Source organism: Drosophila kikkawai, chromosome 3L, assembly GCF_030179895.1.
Source record: "Drosophila kikkawai strain 14028-0561.14 chromosome 3L, DkikHiC1v2, whole genome shotgun sequence".
Taxonomy (NCBI): Eukaryota; Metazoa; Arthropoda; class Insecta; order Diptera; family Drosophilidae; genus Drosophila; species Drosophila kikkawai.
In genome coordinates this window covers 23486206-23503415 of record NC_091730.1, presented here as the reverse complement: position 1 = coordinate 23503415, position 17210 = coordinate 23486206, and the positions used below count along the sequence as shown (strand labels likewise).

At 41.6% G+C, this 17210-nt stretch overlaps 1 protein-coding gene across 4 annotated transcripts in view; it reads left to right on the top strand.

Annotated features, from left to right (window-relative positions):
- siz (Brefeldin-resistant Arf-GEF family protein schizo) overlaps positions 1-15789 on the top strand; it is a 54176-nt gene extending 38387 nt beyond the window's left edge. For 2 of the 4 annotated variants that reach the window (XM_041775275.2, XM_017182553.3), the window contains exons 2-6: positions 9104-9655; positions 11112-11560; positions 12248-13551; positions 13619-14456; positions 14660-15789. In XM_041775275.2, coding sequence (XP_041631209.1) covers positions 9104-9655; positions 11112-11560; positions 12248-13551; positions 13619-14456; positions 14660-15114 — 3598 coding nt within the window. In that variant the 3' untranslated portion in view covers positions 15115-15789. Of the gene's footprint in view, positions 1-3292; positions 4009-8656; positions 8710-9103; positions 9656-11111; positions 11561-12247; positions 13552-13618; positions 14457-14659 lie in introns of those variants that run through there. The other 2 variants (XM_017182551.3, XM_017182554.3) reach the window with 2 other exon arrangements.
- Positions 15790-17210: the final 1421 nt, after the last annotated feature.

The following is a 17210-nucleotide window of genomic DNA, read 5'->3' as shown; positions in this document are numbered from 1 at the left end:
TAGAGCCAAAAGTCAAACTCATGACTTTATGATAGCTGTCTTAAAAGTACAATATATTTTAAGGGGAAATAAATGTCAAATGTTAAATTATTTTGAGGTTTAAAAAGCTTAATTTGAAGTTAAATTTATACAAAATTTTTGCTAATTCTAGGTCTATTTAGCTGTTTGAAATATTGCTTGAGAATTTTAGGCTCAATAGCTCGTAATAAGAAAGATAATTAAGCTCTTGAATATAAATATTTTGCTGAGTCTTTAACGCAGCAAAATTATAACCAAACTTTCGTAAAATCAAAGCTTAAGCCAGAAGAATTTCAACTAGAAGTATAAATATTATATGTATGATTACAAAACTTCCGCAACACCATGACCAAATTGAAATCTAGTTACTTCAAATTAAAATTAACCCAAAAACCAAATCCACAGTCCTCTAATTAAGCACCACTGTAATTTAAAGTAAACCACAAACCAGCTTAGTTTGAAGTTTTCTTGTAAACTTTAAAACAACGAAAAACTTGTTCGACAAAATTGCAATTACAAACAAAAGTTTCTCAGAAGCCGACAACAAAAACAAGAATAAAAAACAAAACCGAAAAAGAAAAATAGAAAAGAAACGACAACAGAAACAAGTTGGAACAGTTCTAGTCACAGGCAACAGCGGCAGCAGCTAAAAAAACCACTCGAATAGCAACAAACACTAATAGTTGCTAAATAACGAAAATATTCAGCTTTTAGCGCTCAGTTGTTCTTTTTGTGAGCAGAGCCTGACTTTTCTGTTTGCGATTTGTGAGTGGGCCCCGGCAGCATTCTAAGCGATTGTGATTGAGAACTCCCCTGAAGCGTTTATTGGCAGTAGGCGACTTGTTTTGGCCAATAATTCCATGACTTGTTCCAAGGCTGGGCCCCGCTCGTGAGATTATCGCCCGGCCGCAGCGAAATTCGTTTGTTTGAACAGCTTTTTACTTGATTCAGTTGGTTCTGGTACAGAAGGTACCCTAGATACACCTAGAAAAATATATATACAGTGCTAATTATAAGAAAAGTGGTTCTAAGGTTTTTTTGGACCGAATTTGTGTAAAGCTTGCCTTGATATTTGGCAGAAGATATTTAGTTTAATCTAGAATCTTTCTAGAACAAGCTTTTAGCTTAAAATATTTGGTAAATTCTACGCCTATAAATTGAAATAAATAGATAGTTGTTATAATTAGTTCTAAAGACTTACAATAATTGCAATAAAAAGGGAGTTATTTTGGGTTCATATATATTTTGTTTATTTCCAAAGTAATCTTTTGCGTGTATTTATTTATTTTCGCTGGGTGTATGTATGACGAAACCGAAACAGAGACAGTGGCAAGTGTTGTCACAATTGTAACAAAGATGTCTTGGATCGTTTTCAAGCTCTCGAGATTTCGAGGCTCTCGAAAAAGGTTCTTGAACTTTACGACAGCGATTTGTGTAAAGAAAGTGTGTGGGTTGTGTTTGTTAGTCAAGATTTCCATACATGCATATTTTTATTTATATGCTTTTATATATATTTGTGCGACTCCGAAGATCTTGATCTTGGCTCATGTGTGAGTCTGTTTTATTTCCCTTTCTTTCTATTGTTTCCACTGCGAATTCTCACGCACTTCGCACATAAATTTTCATATGATTTATGATCACGCGGCTGGCGGGGCCAACCTTTGTGTGCAAAGTGGATCAGGTCAGTAGTTGTGAAAAAAAATAAAAATAAAACTAATCAGCTAATCAGATCACCCACGATCGGTAGTGTTGCTCCCGAACAAAAAAATAAAATATCACTGGGCCCACTGCCAGATCACACTTTCCCAAGGCACGTTTTCGAGGTCTGGTGTCTGGATCGCATCGGATCGGATCGGATCGTATCTTGGCTTGCAATATATAGCCGACTTGGTGCCAAATCAATGTCTGCGTGTCTCACATATTCAATTTGAATATTGTTTATTCGCCAGTCTCGCACGCTTCCACACTTCCACTCTCTCCCCAATGGGTTTTTCGCTTTTTTCTAGCCTGCAGTTAACAACTTGCGACTTTTACTTGCGATCGCCGATCGACGCTGACCTAAAAAGCGGAACAGCCGCAAAGCTGATTGAATGCGATTGCGAACTGCGACGACGGCGACGTCGTCGACTCTCCCATTGAGGCCTTAATAAACAAAAACAATTACGCTTTTGCAAGTGTCATTCGGTACTCAGTACCCAGTGGGTTCATGTTGTAGCAGGGTATGTTCGAACGGCAATACTCTATATGGCGATCTTTAAAACTTAAAACCACTAAGTTATCTAAATCAAAGGGGAAGTGATCGTTAAGATGATGAAGAAGTAAATTAAACTATCTTCTGATCAGTGATAAATAGTGTTTTTAATCTTAAATACATTTAAAATAAGTGTATTTATCGTTATTAACAAGAAGTTGTTTGAGTTTGCAGTCGATTCAAGGCGGTTTGCCTTAACAATTTAACAAATCTATTGATAATCTGAATAAAAACCCTGAAGTGTCTGAGCCTTCTTATCCTATGAAAACATAGCTCCTTAATAAAAACTCTGCCACTAAAACACTTACTTCAAAGCAAAGATCTCTTGAAACTGTTTTAAGCTTCCAATATTACTGATTCCACTTGGAATTTGCTATCTTAAAAACGATCAATTGTTATTTTTATCCCGAGAACATTGTACAATTGATGGACAACGCCCACCAAATAAACATATAAAACTTGTCTCGTCTGAATGATTGATGCACTTAGAAAAGCTTGGGTATCTAATGATACACTTAAGCGGCATTAAAAACATTTAAATAGCTGAGTCAGTTTTTTGCATGGAACTGGAATTTGGAATTGCTGCCAATTAAACTTTTTCGACATGAAACTAAATTCCGCAACAGGCCATATATGTCAACTGAATTAATTTCATAACTGTCCTTATTTGCCATGTGATTCATGTGGAAAGGTGAATCAGTTCAAATGAAAAATATAATAAAAATGGCTTTGATTTAGGTAATAACAAGTAAAGGCTAGTTAGCCTTGTTAAATAAATGTTTTAATTAATAATCAGCGAATGTAGAGCAAAGTTAAGTCAAAATTCTGAAGCTTGCTCTCTTTTTAAAGTGTCTGGCAAAAACCTCTGGTTAGAAGTCATTAAATGGTATTTTGTAATGAAAAAAAGCGTTTTGAAGGGCATTACCCGTCGTAAACGTGGCGTATGCGCAATATGCGAACAACGAAGTAAATGTCACGGTGAACAAATTGCACTTATCGAACCACAAATATGCTTTATCTTAGCCTCCAACGCTCTGTGACTCTGAACAACCGAAAAAAGAGATATATTATATAGAAGAATGTAGACGCGCGACGCTACCCATGAAATTCGAAAACTAAACCAAAGATAAAATGGCAAAGAATGATGCGAAGCCGCACGTAAATAAATTAATAAACCCAATCAAGAAACCCCGACAAAACACGACGAACAAAACAAATCAATTTGCAAATGAATAAACGAAAGTAGTAACCAAAACCAACAAAACAAAGCGAATAATCAACGAGTGTGTATGTTATAACCAGCAAAGGAAAAGTTCCGGGCAATAAAAAATAAGAAAATTGCATGATTTTGCGGGCGAAAGCAAGAGTCGTCCCTCCTTTATTCCCCGATTCGCAGCCAGAAGAGGATTAGCTGCCGTAGCCATCATGTCTCGTTGTGACAATCACAAATCCCGTCGCCAGCAGCTGCCCGTTCCGGCGCCCCTTTCCTCCTCCTCCGCCGCCTCCTCTCGCAGCCACCTCCACTCCAGTCACTCGGATTTGGGCGGGGGCGAGTCCTTCCTGCAATATTGCAGCGACAGCGAGAAGCGACCACCGCCCATTGTGGTAGTTGTCGGAGATGGACGGAGCAGGGTGCGCCGGGTGGTGCGCACAGCCACGCGGCACGTGACGGTGGTCAGTCTGTCGACGCGGCACAAGGAGACGCAGACGCACACCTCGCACCATGTGACGGCTGTCAGGTAAGCGCCACACACTCACTGGGAGTTCCAACTCGAATTCCTGGACACCATTAGCTCTTCAGCTGTGGCTGCACTGGAAAAAAAAAGGGGTAAAGTCAGGTTACTAGGCAGGGATAAATATATTTCATTTTATTTTTAAATAACTCTCAAGGAATTCACAATAGAAAACCCTATCTGTCTGATTTGAAGTACTTAAAATTCTTGAAATAATGCGAATCAAACGTAATTTTCGGCTAAGTGAAATGCTTATCGCGTCCATTTGTTATTATCCGTTATCTTTATGGGGGCCCCGACATTGTTCTTGGGGCTCTGCAGCCGTTGCTTTATGGTCTGACTATTCTTGGCCCACAGCCCAGCAAATATCGGCCGAGATAAACCCACTTATTTATTTAATTATTTACTCGCGGTATCCGGAGTGCTACGTAAATAAGAATTGCTGGATGCTTACTTAACTACTGGTGTTTCTTTACTACGGAGTGGGAATATAAATATTAAATCAGTTTGGGTTTTAAGATTTTCTTTATAAAAATTCGATCAGGGTAATTTGTTGAATATTTATATATATTAAAGTATACAAAATAGTTCATAATTTTTATATGGAATATTTGTATAATAATAATATAATTTTCCTTAATTATGCTTTTAAAATATAAAATTCTTCGAAAAGGCAAAGTCAGGGTTTGAAACTTGTCTACTGGGGTGTGTGGAATGTGGAATGCAAGTGGATTTCAATATCACTCATGTGTATATATTTATGACAACATTCAGGGCATACTTTTGGGCTAAATATATAAATGTAAAACTTTCGTAAAATATCTACTGTAAGGTAGATACAATTGGGATATTTTAAGAAATTAAAAACATTTAAGCATTTAATAAAGAATTTACAATTAAAATTAAGAAATTAATTCGAATAATTTATAATGGATCAGACATAATTATTTTACATAATAAATACACTGAATAATAAATAATACAAAAAACAATTTAAAATTGTTCAGAATAATATTACGAAAAGTCAGACTCTCCTTTACCTTTATGTCATCTTACTCATCAAACAAATTTTATGTTTAAATATTAGAGTCAAAATTTTAATATAATTCCAATATTCCTTGGGTAATTAACAACAAAAAAATCAAAGACATGGACCCGAATATGTTGCACCACCTTAAAACTGCCGAAAATCCCGATCTGGATGTGAACTACTTCCTGGCCGTGTACGCCTGCCTGCTCCTGATGATCACCTGCATTTCCCTGGGCTTCCTTATTCAGGGCAAGGAGTCAACCACGGATGTGAGGCAGGAGCGTTTGGAGGCCAATCCTATGAATCCGCAGATCGGCTTGCCAGCCCGAGAAACACGACGAAGAAACAATTCAATTGTCTAATGGGCTTTTCCCTATAGGAAGGGAAAATGCAATCGGAATCGGTCTTTTTGTAGTCACTTTTTTTCTTTTGCCGGCCAACCCAACCCCAACCCCCAAAGTCTGGCACACTCCATAATAAGTGTTAAGCCCCCCCTTTGCGCATAATGCACATAAAGAAACTAATGTAAAATCAATAATAATTACGGCGGCGAGTGGGTCACGTCGTCTTCGTCGCTGGACACTTGTTGCATACGAAAACAGTAGAGGAGGAAGTCCACACGGCACATTTTTGGCTCGCGAGCGACAGCGGTTGAGATACAAGATACGAGCTGTGAGACACGGGATACTTAGATACTGGGATAAACAGATACTTGGTCAAACAGAGGGACTTGGACTTGGAAGTGCAGCTCCAACAGCTGAACATGTGCAACGCAAACAATTAGGGCGACGTGTGGCAGATGTTTTCAGGACTCCCTAAAAAAATCAGAGGGATGCGGAGAGAAGTGGCTACAATAACAGGCGAGTTTCGAGTTCACCAGCCCCGAAAACTACCTGCCCTTGTGTTGTTGTCCTTTCGAAACACACAAAACAAAAAGCAAAAGCAGAGAAGAGAAATAATAATAAGAGAAGCCCACACAAAGCCGCGCCAGGTGCAGATGGAAAACTGGCCGAGAGAGGGAGAGAGATGGACGAGGATGCCCCTTTCAATTTGTGTGTTTCGTTATCCTTCGGCCGTCGGGATCCTGCTGATCCTGTTTTTGCTAGGTGCAAATAAGCAGCTGCCCTCGAAATTTCTGGTCTCCGATCTCTCTCTCTGTGTCCCGCTGCGGCAAATGATTTCAAGAGGATTCGGATTTGGAAGCCATTCGAATTGCATACGTAGATAATGAATTATTGCACGACTTTCTTGGCACGTCGAATCATAATTTCAGGCTAAATCTATTTTGGCTTTAAGCCGATGGAAAATCAATTATCAGGAGATTGTTTTAAAGTATTTTAAGAAGGAACTATAACTGATACGGTTAATTTTCCTACATAAAAAATGTTATCAGCTTAAAAATCGCAAGAAAATATATTTTTGAATAACATTAAAATGTATTTAACTTTTAGAAATCAAAACAATTTTATAAATCTGAACAAAATATATTTTTTTATAACATAAAAAGACCTTTTTACTTTAAGGAATCACAAAAATATTGATAGATTCAGTAAAGACATTAAGGTACTTTCCCAGGTTTCCCGCACTATTTCTTCATCTGCTGAAAAATCTACGCAGGCATCCCCTCTAAAGTGCTCCATCCTGGATATATCACTGCCAAAATCTCCTTTATTATCTGCCCAATTGTTGCTTCTCTGCCAATGCATCCTGTGTGTGTTAGTGTTGGTATATTTATAGGGTCCTCTAGGGTCCTTGCTTCGCTCCGATCAATAAGTTTGTCATCGTTGGCTAATCATTTCCTTCACTTTCCATGCAACATATGGCCGATCAGACTGCTCTGCCTGTCCTTGTTTCTCTTTGCCTTTGTCTGTGTCTGTCTCCTTTCAATAATGGATCCTTTTACGCTTAGGATTTCTATATTTTTTTCCGCTTTTCTTTCATGTAGGGGTAGCACAATTGTTCTTTTTTTTCGGGTAACCCGACGAGGGCCAAACAAAACAGATGCATTTCGTGTATCCCCGCTTTTGTGTGGGATTGCTATATGTAGGTGTGCGTATGCACTGGAAGAAAATACTAAGTAATTTAAAATTTGAATAAAAACAATAACAAATATCAACATATGGGCATTTCCACAGAAAGGTCAACCGCGGCCAAAACACTAAAACTTCTCTAAAATGTTTTTTTTCCAACATAGTAACATTAGGAAAAGGCCAATTGATTAAATTTGAAGGGCTTTATCATATTCTAAAACAAATTTCGAAATATTCGAATGCATATTTGCGCAAACACGATTTTTCATTATTTTGATGAAAAACATCATAAAAATGGGCCTGTTTTCTTTTGTTAATTACATCCAAACCGAGTCATTATGCTTTGACTGTTGTTTACTGATATCACTAGAAGAATGCGAAATGTCGAAATAAAATAGATATATGCTCTTCCAATTTACTTATAATAGTAAAAATTACATGCAAAGTATGATGGAAAAATATGTCGCGTGCGACATGTCGCGTGCGAATATGATTAAAATTAAATAAAAAATAAACTACGCTATATTTCTGCTTGTAAATGAAAGCATATGAAAGTGACATTATTTCATCATATTTTAAAATTTATTTCATTAAAATAGTCCCTGCCGTTTCGTTGAAATCAGTGTTTAAACAGCTCGCCGCGAAAGTGACTTCTGTTTTTGTCGCGTGCGAATCCTTCAGTTTTTTTTAATTTTCTTAAAATTGAGCAAACACTCAAAATCAACATTTGCACCAATTATAGTCCTAGGCAAGAGCTATAAGTTAACATTTATAAAAATAAAAAAAATTAAATGTACCATACTTTTTTTTTGATTTGAATGCGTACGAATGTCGCGTGCGACATTATGGAAATGCCCATATTTTATGCTTCTTATTAAAGAATATTTGCCTGTTCAGAACTTATTTTTATATAATTTTATTAATGTAAAATATAGAATAAATACTATGTCAATGATAATTTGCTAAAATATTATTAGCTTCTGTATTAAGTTTTGTTAAAACTAGTATTTTAATCGGATTATTGATACTGAAACTTATTTTTAAAATCTTTTATGTTAACTTTTGACACTTTATTCATGTCTCAGTTTCGAGATTTATAGTTCTCCCCTTCATTTTCTCTCAGTGCACTCACAGGAATTAAATGAGCCATGCGAAACACGTTTTAGAGGAAGGGAGATAAAGAGAGATAGGGAGATACCAAGGGAAGAAACGCCGACGCGCCTGCTCAGTGGTCTTCTTCCTACACTCTCGGTCTTCCGAGCCAGCGCTCGGTTTAGTTAACACGCGAACATCGCCGGGATCGGACGTTACCTTCCCACCATATAATACCTTATAGCAGCACCTCAATGTGTCAGCTCTATAGGTCTTCCGCCGACGGTTCGGTTCTGTTTAGTGCTTCCTCTGACGTCCGAATATTTAATTTGAATATCGTTGTAAAGCGATCGCGAGTCGCGTATTAATTAACGATCTAGCAGCGGCCTGTGATCTTGTGATTCTTCCATTCCTCTTGGTCAATAACTGTGCCTTATGTGCGACTTCTGGGCCAGAAGACACCAACCAACCCCGTTCAGTGCATAAATCTTGAGCATTTTGTGATATTGCCCCCACCATGATCATTTGCATATCGGGTTTTATAATTGGCGAAAGGTAGGAACCCATTGTTGTCGCCTGACCCCGAAAACGAAAGTTCTCTTATCGGTGGGACGTCTTTGATAAATAACAACAAATGGGGCTTGTTTTGAACATAGAAACTTGAAATTCCTGCAAAAGAGCCATTAATCTAGAATTTAAATCATATATTTTATTTTGTTTATTATCTTTAAAGAGACTTAAGCTTTCTTAAGTTATTTATAGAGGAAATATTACGTTTACTCAGAAATATGTGGCAATAAACACTGGTAATTCAACAGCCATATATCGATTTCCGATTTAGATAATGAAATATTGAAAAGAGTACTTCACCTTAATAACACCCTCTACTGCCATAAACCTTGTATACAACAATTGATTAATCAGTTCCCGTCGTTTCTATCCATTGCAGCTTTCCCCAGAAGAGCCTCGAAAGAAGTGGCTCTACCCAATATGAGCTGGCCGGGGCGCAACAGCCGGGTTCCGCTAGCGCCTCCAGTTGCACGGATAGCGCCAGTGTCGGTGGCTATGTCTACCTGCAGAATCACTATGCGCCCGGCGCCCACAGCTCCTCCTCCGCCGCCATCAACTATCCTGCGCAACAGCATCCACAGATGGTCTACCAGATCCAACAGTATCCCACGTGCCATCAGCAACAGGCGCAGGCCCACCACCAGCATCAGCAGCAACAGCACCTCCACCAGGCTGGTCACTACATGCAGGTCACGGCGACGGGTCAGTACCACCACCACATGCTCCACGGCCACGGGCATCATGCCCATCATCATGGACATGGCGGAGCGGTGGTCATTGCCGGCAGCGGAGTGGGCACGGGACTGGGAGCCGGAGCCACCAGTGTGATCATGCAGCAGCAGCAGCACCAGCAGCAGCAACAGAATATGCACAAGAAGAACTCCATCCGGAATGGCGGGGATGTCCTCAAGCGAACGCGAGCTCAGTCAGCGTGAGTATTTCTTCAAAGTCATAAGCCAGGGATGAAATTGGGGAGTTGTGTGGGAATTATGGACAAACAAAATGTGTATTTTAAGGGAGAACAGGAGAAGAGGCTTCTGGGAATTATTTATCATGCAATTAAAGTGTGCTGCAGTTCAAATAATGAAGATATTTCAAGGGCTTATAATTTGAGGTAATGAAAAGCAGATGGTTTGGAAAATATGAATAGATAAGAAAACCAAGATATAAGAGTCTTTAAAGGTCGATACACAGACTACAAGTAAGGCTACTATCGCTTTCTTTATAGATTAAAAACAATTATACCAATCTATTCAATCTCAAAACCACAATTATAAATAAAAGAAAAATCTTACCTCTAAATCGTCTCTAAAAATATAACCTATGACTAATCTTTATGGAAAAGGTATATATTTTTAGTCCTAGATTACGTTTATTAAGTAATCTTTTTCCAGAAAGTTTCTTCAAGACTGATAGCTTTGATTTAATTCAATTTAATAAATCAGATATGTGCGTTTATCAGTTTTTAGCAATAAATTATTCATAGCCTAAGCAGTAACTTTAGAGTTTTATACACTGTCAAAAACCTTATCAGCGGTGATAGCCAAAAATTCGCATGATTAAATATTCATTATCTAGAGAATGTGCTGCGTATAAACAAAGAAATGCGAAACGCAATGCTTAGTTTTGGGTTTTGTTTTTAAAATTAGCCGCCAATAATAATATTATTAAAATGCCATAGAAAATGACAGATTCTGTAAACAATAATTGAGGCTATCAGAGCATTTGCGTGTGCAATCCATCAAGCTGAGAGCTGGGAACTTATCTAATTAGTTATCTGGAAAAGTAAAAGTGTGCCTTTGGGGGATTGACTGACCATTCGTCAGTCTGATGAGTTCGGACTTTGTTCTTTGGGAATTTAAAAAGTCACCATACCCAGGCGCTTGGATATAGAGGCAGAGGCAGAAGGTATCTTATTAGATTAGGCACCGTCACAAGATAGCGCCGGTTGGGTAAATATTTGCGAGACTGCAGCACATCATCTTCTGATGAAATTCAGTAGGGAAATTCTATGTTTCCCCGGGGGAAGGCGGATCCCAAAAATAGTTCTCTATGCTGCTGACTAACTACAAGGAGAATGAAAAGATCGATTGCTTCTTGGTGGCATAAAAGTCACAACAATAGGCAATAATATTATTGCCTCCCCTCGAGAAGCGAATTGTAATCAGGTCGATAGCCCAGAGAGGCGGCGGGACTGGTTCCCAAGATACTCGTGGCGCTATCTTATCGGTTTCGTGGGTCTGGGCTTGGGTCGGGGTATGGGGCCTCCGCCAGTGCCAGTCATTTGCAAATTCTCAAACCCACAAGAGCACAGGGCCACCGGACGGATATTCCAATTCCCATGATACGAATACTTATCGAACGTCGATCATCTGTCTGTCCCACAGCTACGAACTCTCCCAAGATCTGCTCGAGAAGCAGATCGAGCTGCTGGAGCGCAAGTACGGCGGAGTGCGAGCCCGCAACGCGGCGGTGACCATTCAACGCGCCTTCCGTCACTACATGATGGTGAAGAAGTTTGCCTCCATTACGGCCATGGCCAAGGCGGAGAAGCGGCTCAGCCGCCGAATGGTGGTTACGGCCAGCAGCTTGGGCCTGGCGGAGGAGGGTGGAGCCTCCTCCTCATCGGCATATGGAAGTGCCACGGAATCTCAGCTCGACCAGCAGCAGCAGCAACAGCAGCAGCTTCAGCAACAGCAGCAGCCACGTGTCACCATCATGGCGGGTCCGCCGGGAGCAGCATCGCCGGGCTTATCAAGGACCCCGCCCACCCGATCGCTATCCATGCGGGAGCGACGTCAGCTGGACTGCAGTCCCATACCGCGTAGTCAGTCAGGTGAGTGGAGAGCGATAAGCTCCAAGTTTATATTTGCCACCTGGAATATTATTTACAGTGTCATTGTACGTACCGAAAATTGCATTAGTAAATATATAAAAGATAAACTTAGTAAGAAAGTGAGATTTGTATAATTATTTTAATTTAATTATTAAGGCTTCTCTTTAGAAGTTTTTTCAAACTTTAAGGTTCTTAAATATTTTAGAGCCTTCAGCTGGCGGGTAAACATTCTTTTTCCTCGAAATATGTTTATTTTGTAAATATTTCTTATCGCACAGCAAATAAGAGTTTTTGAGAACTGAGCGTAAAAAATGCAAAGATAACAATTAAGCATAAAGTCTTTCGATTTTCACACAAATATTTGTTTGGCCTTCAAAACTCAAAATCAAACGAAAGGTTATCATCATTTTCAACTCGTCTAAATGGTCGAAGCAGTCATAAATAATATTTTTGCGTCTTAAAATTTTGTTTTAAAGCTGTTATTAATCTGTGTCAGTAATAGCTAATGGTTCTTCTTTGTGTTGAATATTTTTAAATTAAAAAAAAGAAGTTTGATAAAAGTTAATAAATTCTAAGAATATATTTAAAGAAGGTCTTTAGCTATCAATTGAAAATGCTTTATTTTCGGTACTTCCAAAATTTAGAAATACACCCAAGACCTTACCTAACTTAAATCCTCTGTTCCAGGAGCCTCACCCGCCTCCATAGCCAACTCTACAGTCACCTCATCCGCCGCTCTGGCCTCCCATCCTCACGTAAATCTGCTGCACGCGGCCGAGCCGCATTACTACAACGCCCAGGCTCTGCCCACGCCGGCCGCGTACTACACCAGTTACCATGGCTCGCCGCACGACCTGAGCTACGCCACCAGCTCGGCGGACACCTCGCTGAACGCCTCGTGGGTGAACACCAGCGGCCACTCCCCGCACACGCCCTACTACTCGGCGGCCCAGATCTATATGCGGCCCAAGGGCGGCAGCACCACGCCCACGCCCAGTTGCAGCGGCAGCACCGGCAGCGGTAGCGGTGGTAGTGGCAGCGGCAGCAGCAAGAAGGTTCCCCCAGAGGTGCCCAAGCGGACCAGCTCGATAACGGCCCAGCAGCAGAGCCAGCTGCTTCTGCTGCAGCGCCAGACGCCACCGCCGCCGTCGCTGCTGCGAACAAATGGCCTGTGCAAGACGGCAGAGAACGGCAGCCTCACGTCCGTGCAGAGCTCCGGATCGGATTCGAGTGTGACCTCAGCGGAACGCAACCTCAACAGCGATCTGGGCTCGGATCGCAGCAACTCGCCGCACACCTGGAAGCGCGGAACGGCGTTGAACAGCTCCCAGCAGTTCTCCACGCACTCTGCAGACTCGGCAGCGGCAGCAGCTGGAGTGACGGTGGTTGCCGGCGGTGCCGGTGTCTACGCTGCCCAGATGCAGGCAGCCGTGGCAGCAGCCACTGCGGTGGGTGCCCTGCCCCCAACGGACGACCATGCCATCTCCTCGCACACGAGTGCCGCCCAGTACGAGCAGCATGAGCAGCAACAGCACGAGCAGCAGCAGTTGCAGGCAGCAGCGGCGGCCGCTGGCGTGGCGCAGAACTACAAGATGTCGGAGACGATACGCAAGCGACAGTATCGCGTCGGCCTCAATCTGTTCAACAAGAAGCCCGAGAAGGGCATCACCTATCTGATCCGGCGGGGATTCCTGGAGAACACCCCGCAGGGTGTCGCCCGTTTCCTCATAACCCGCAAGGGGCTGTCCCGGCAGATGATCGGCGAGTATTTGGGCAATCTGCAGAATCAGTTCAACATGGCTGTGCTCAGCTGCTTCGCCATGGAGCTGGACCTGTCCGGCCGCCAGGTGGATGTGGCACTGCGAAAGTTCCAGGCCTACTTCCGGATGCCCGGCGAGGCGCAGAAGATCGAGCGCCTCATGGAGATCTTCTCGCAGCGCTACTGTGAGTGCAACGCAGACATTGTCGGGCGGTTGAGATCATCCGATACGGTGAGTTTTCACATTTTCATAGAATCAAAATAGGTTCTGAGACTAATCCCATTGCTTTCCCCCTCAGATCTTTGTCCTGGCCTTTGCCATCATCATGCTGAACACGGATCTGCATACGCCCAATCTGAAGCCGGAGCGACGCATGCGCGTTGAGGACTTTATTAAGAACCTGCGCGGCATCGACGACTGCCATGACATTGACAAGGACATGCTGAGTGGCATTTACGAGCGCGTCAAATCCGACGAATTCAAGCCGGGCAGCGACCACGTCACCCAGGTGATGAAGGTCCAGGCGACCATTGTCGGCAAGAAGCCGAATCTGGCCCTGCCCCATCGCCGCCTCGTCTGCTACTGCCGGCTGTACGAGATCCCCGACGTCAACAAGAAGGAACGGCCGGGCGTGCATCAGCGCGAGGTGTTCCTGTTCAACGATCTGCTGGTCATCACCAAAATCTTTAGCAAAAAGAAGACCTCGGTGACGTACACGTTCCGCAACAGCTTCCCGCTGTGCGGCACCGTTGTCACCCTGCTGGACATGCCCAACTATCCGTTCTGCATCCAGCTGTCGCAGAAGGTGGACGGCAAAATCCTGATCACCTTCAACGCCCGCAACGAGCACGATCGCTGCAAGTTTGCCGAGGATCTCAAGGAGTCCATCAGCGAGATGGACGAGATGGAGTCGCTGCGCATCGAGGCGGAGCTGGAGCGTCAGAAGTCGGCGCGCAATCGGGCGCCGGGCAATGCGGAGAATCGCGACAGTGGCGTGGCCGACGTGGAGGTCTGTCCCTGTCCCTACCAGGCGGGATCCCAGGCTGCCGGCGAGCAAGCACCCAACTCGGCCGATTCCTCGCAGCAGCTGAAGCGCAGCGCGCTCAGCAACAGTCTCCTGGATATGCACGAGCAGTGTGAGTTCACCTAATATGATTTCTAGAGCGAATGTATCCAACTAAAACTGTTATACTCGTAGCTTTATACTGAAACAAAATTTAACAGCATTAAATAGAATAGCTTTGTTTTTATTTAAAAGAACGTTTTTATTTTTGTGACGAGAAACGTGCTCTCTATCAATTCTGGGCACACATTTATTTATGATATTATATTCTTTCAGTTGGCAATGAGAAACCGCAGCGACGCGGCAGCGTTGGCTCCCTGGACAGCGGCATGAGCATCTCGTTCCAGTCCACCACCAACTCGAGCGCCTCGCGGGAGAACGCCGCCGCAATTGCTGCCGCAGCGAATGCAGCGGCGGCTGCCAAGATGCGCTTCAACATGCCGCCCACGGCGGCCATTGCCACGCCCAGCAATGTGTATGCAGCGCCCGGCATGCAGGCCTATACGCATGCCAACTTTGTGCAGCAGTCGCAGGCCGCCTACATGCTGCAGCAGCAGCAAATGCTCCAGCAGCAAGCACAAATGCAGGCCCAGGCACAGGCTCAAGCTCAAGCTCAGGCCCAAGCCCAAGCCCAGGCGCAAGCGCAGTCCCAGCCCCTAACTGGACGCATACCGGGTCGAGAACGGAAGGCCTCGCGCACGGATGAGAACGGACGGTCGACGGAGGTCTAAGTCATCTATTGTACATTTTAGTTATTGAGCGAAAACGATAAATATAAAGTCTATATAGCCTATATAGAGTGGAATATCTGTATAATCCGAATCGAAACGAACCGAACGCCATTTTCTCTTTAACACCCAACACACACACACACACAGTACAGCTTGCGAGTAAATTAGTGAATTCTTAAATGTTCCTTCGTTCTCTGCTTATTATTAATTATTGTAAATAAATCAAACATTTGGATCTTACACACTAAAATAAGTTTCTAAAACTAATTGTATATACCCACGCGATGATCTACGATAACTATTCTCTAAAGCATAATATATTCCCTCTCCAAAAAAGAACACTTTGAACACCAATTTACCCCACTTTTTTATCTAATCCTCTCTAGCGATAACGAAAGCGATTTATGGGTGTAGTTCGATTAGCATATGCACATGCATACATCCCTAAGTGCGCTCTATGTAAATTATATGTTTTCTTTACCTACACACTGAGGAATATTAATTTAAAAGCAATTAGCTATAATTATTCATATTTATAGAGCCAAAACTACCCAAAACCTAAAATATTAAATACGAGTATAACAAAAACGCAAAGTATATGAAAACAAACAATATGTATATGAAAAAGCAAAAGACTTAAAAATTTCAATAAATGAAAACAAATAATACCAATGATCTGTTGATCGGATATTCTTATTTGGTTGGGAATTGTGGGGCTACTTTACCCAGATTGTGGGACATTTATAAAAAAAACAACAAAAAATCTAATTTAATACATATTCTTAATTATTTGTATACCCTTGCAGGATATTATAATTTCAGTCAGAAGTTTGCAATGCAGTGAAGGAGACGTTTCCGACCCTATAAAGTATATATATTCTTGACCAGCACCAACAGCCGAGTCGGTCTAGCCATGTCCGTCTGTCTGTTTCTACGCAAACTAGTCCCTGAGTTTTGAAGCTATCTGAATGAAACTTTGCATATAGTCTTCTATATGATCTCACTGCTATATATGTCGGAACGGGCCGGATCGGACGACTATATCATATAGCTGCCATACAAATGTTTGATATATTTTTAGAAAAAAAAATTATAACATTTATAACATTTTAGCACCATTTTTCAGATATGGCCTCAAATAAAAACTCCAAAAACATCCTCAAGTTCCTAGACAACTGTAAAATTACCTACAAAATATGAAGCCGCTGTAAATATAAATTATGTATGATTCCACCTATGTATGTATGTTTATGTTATTCTTTTGTAAATATCTATTCATTGTATCAATGTAATTAATGTAAATACAACTAAACCAACACAAACCGCGAGCCAAAGGCCTTAGATGCTATGGCTCTTTACCCATAGTTAGCTCTTAGTTTAATACTATTTGTTAGCTTTAGATAAATAAATAAATAAATATTTCAGAATTTCGATAAAAATTTTATGAAAATCGACGACTATATAATATAGCTGCAGGAAGCTGCCAGGAGACAGAGAGCGTTGGCAAGGAGGATCAGGACGAGGAAGAGCAGAAGCGGACCAGGTGCTGGGACAGCACGACGAGGGTGCCACCAAGACCGAGCCGAAACCACTGGAAACGACCTCCGATATTTCCACATACCTCACCTTTTCTTCTTTTATTTATTTAAAGCTGAAGTAAATAAAAAACCTTTAAAAATTTGTTATTTTTGACTTATGAGAAGGATGTTTTTTTTTTGTTAATTTGGTTTGGGATAATTTAAACAGGCTCAATAGAAGGGCATTCTTGCGGTGGAAAATGGAAAAAACATCAAATATTGCAAAATTGCTAGATCAGCATCACAGGCAGTTAGTGAGATGCCATTTTGCCTATATAATGCAAAATAGCTAGATGAGCATCACTGACAGTTAGTGGGAAATAAATGCAAAAAATTCAAAATAGCTAGATGAGCTCACTGGCAGTTAGCACTAACCATACAACATATAGACTGGTCATTTCATACAACGAAAATGGACACAAAAATTTCTTAGCGAACGGTCCCATGTTAACTGTTTGCTAGAATAGAAAAAAATAAAAATAACAACAATAAAAAAATAAGAAATATAAATAAAAATTC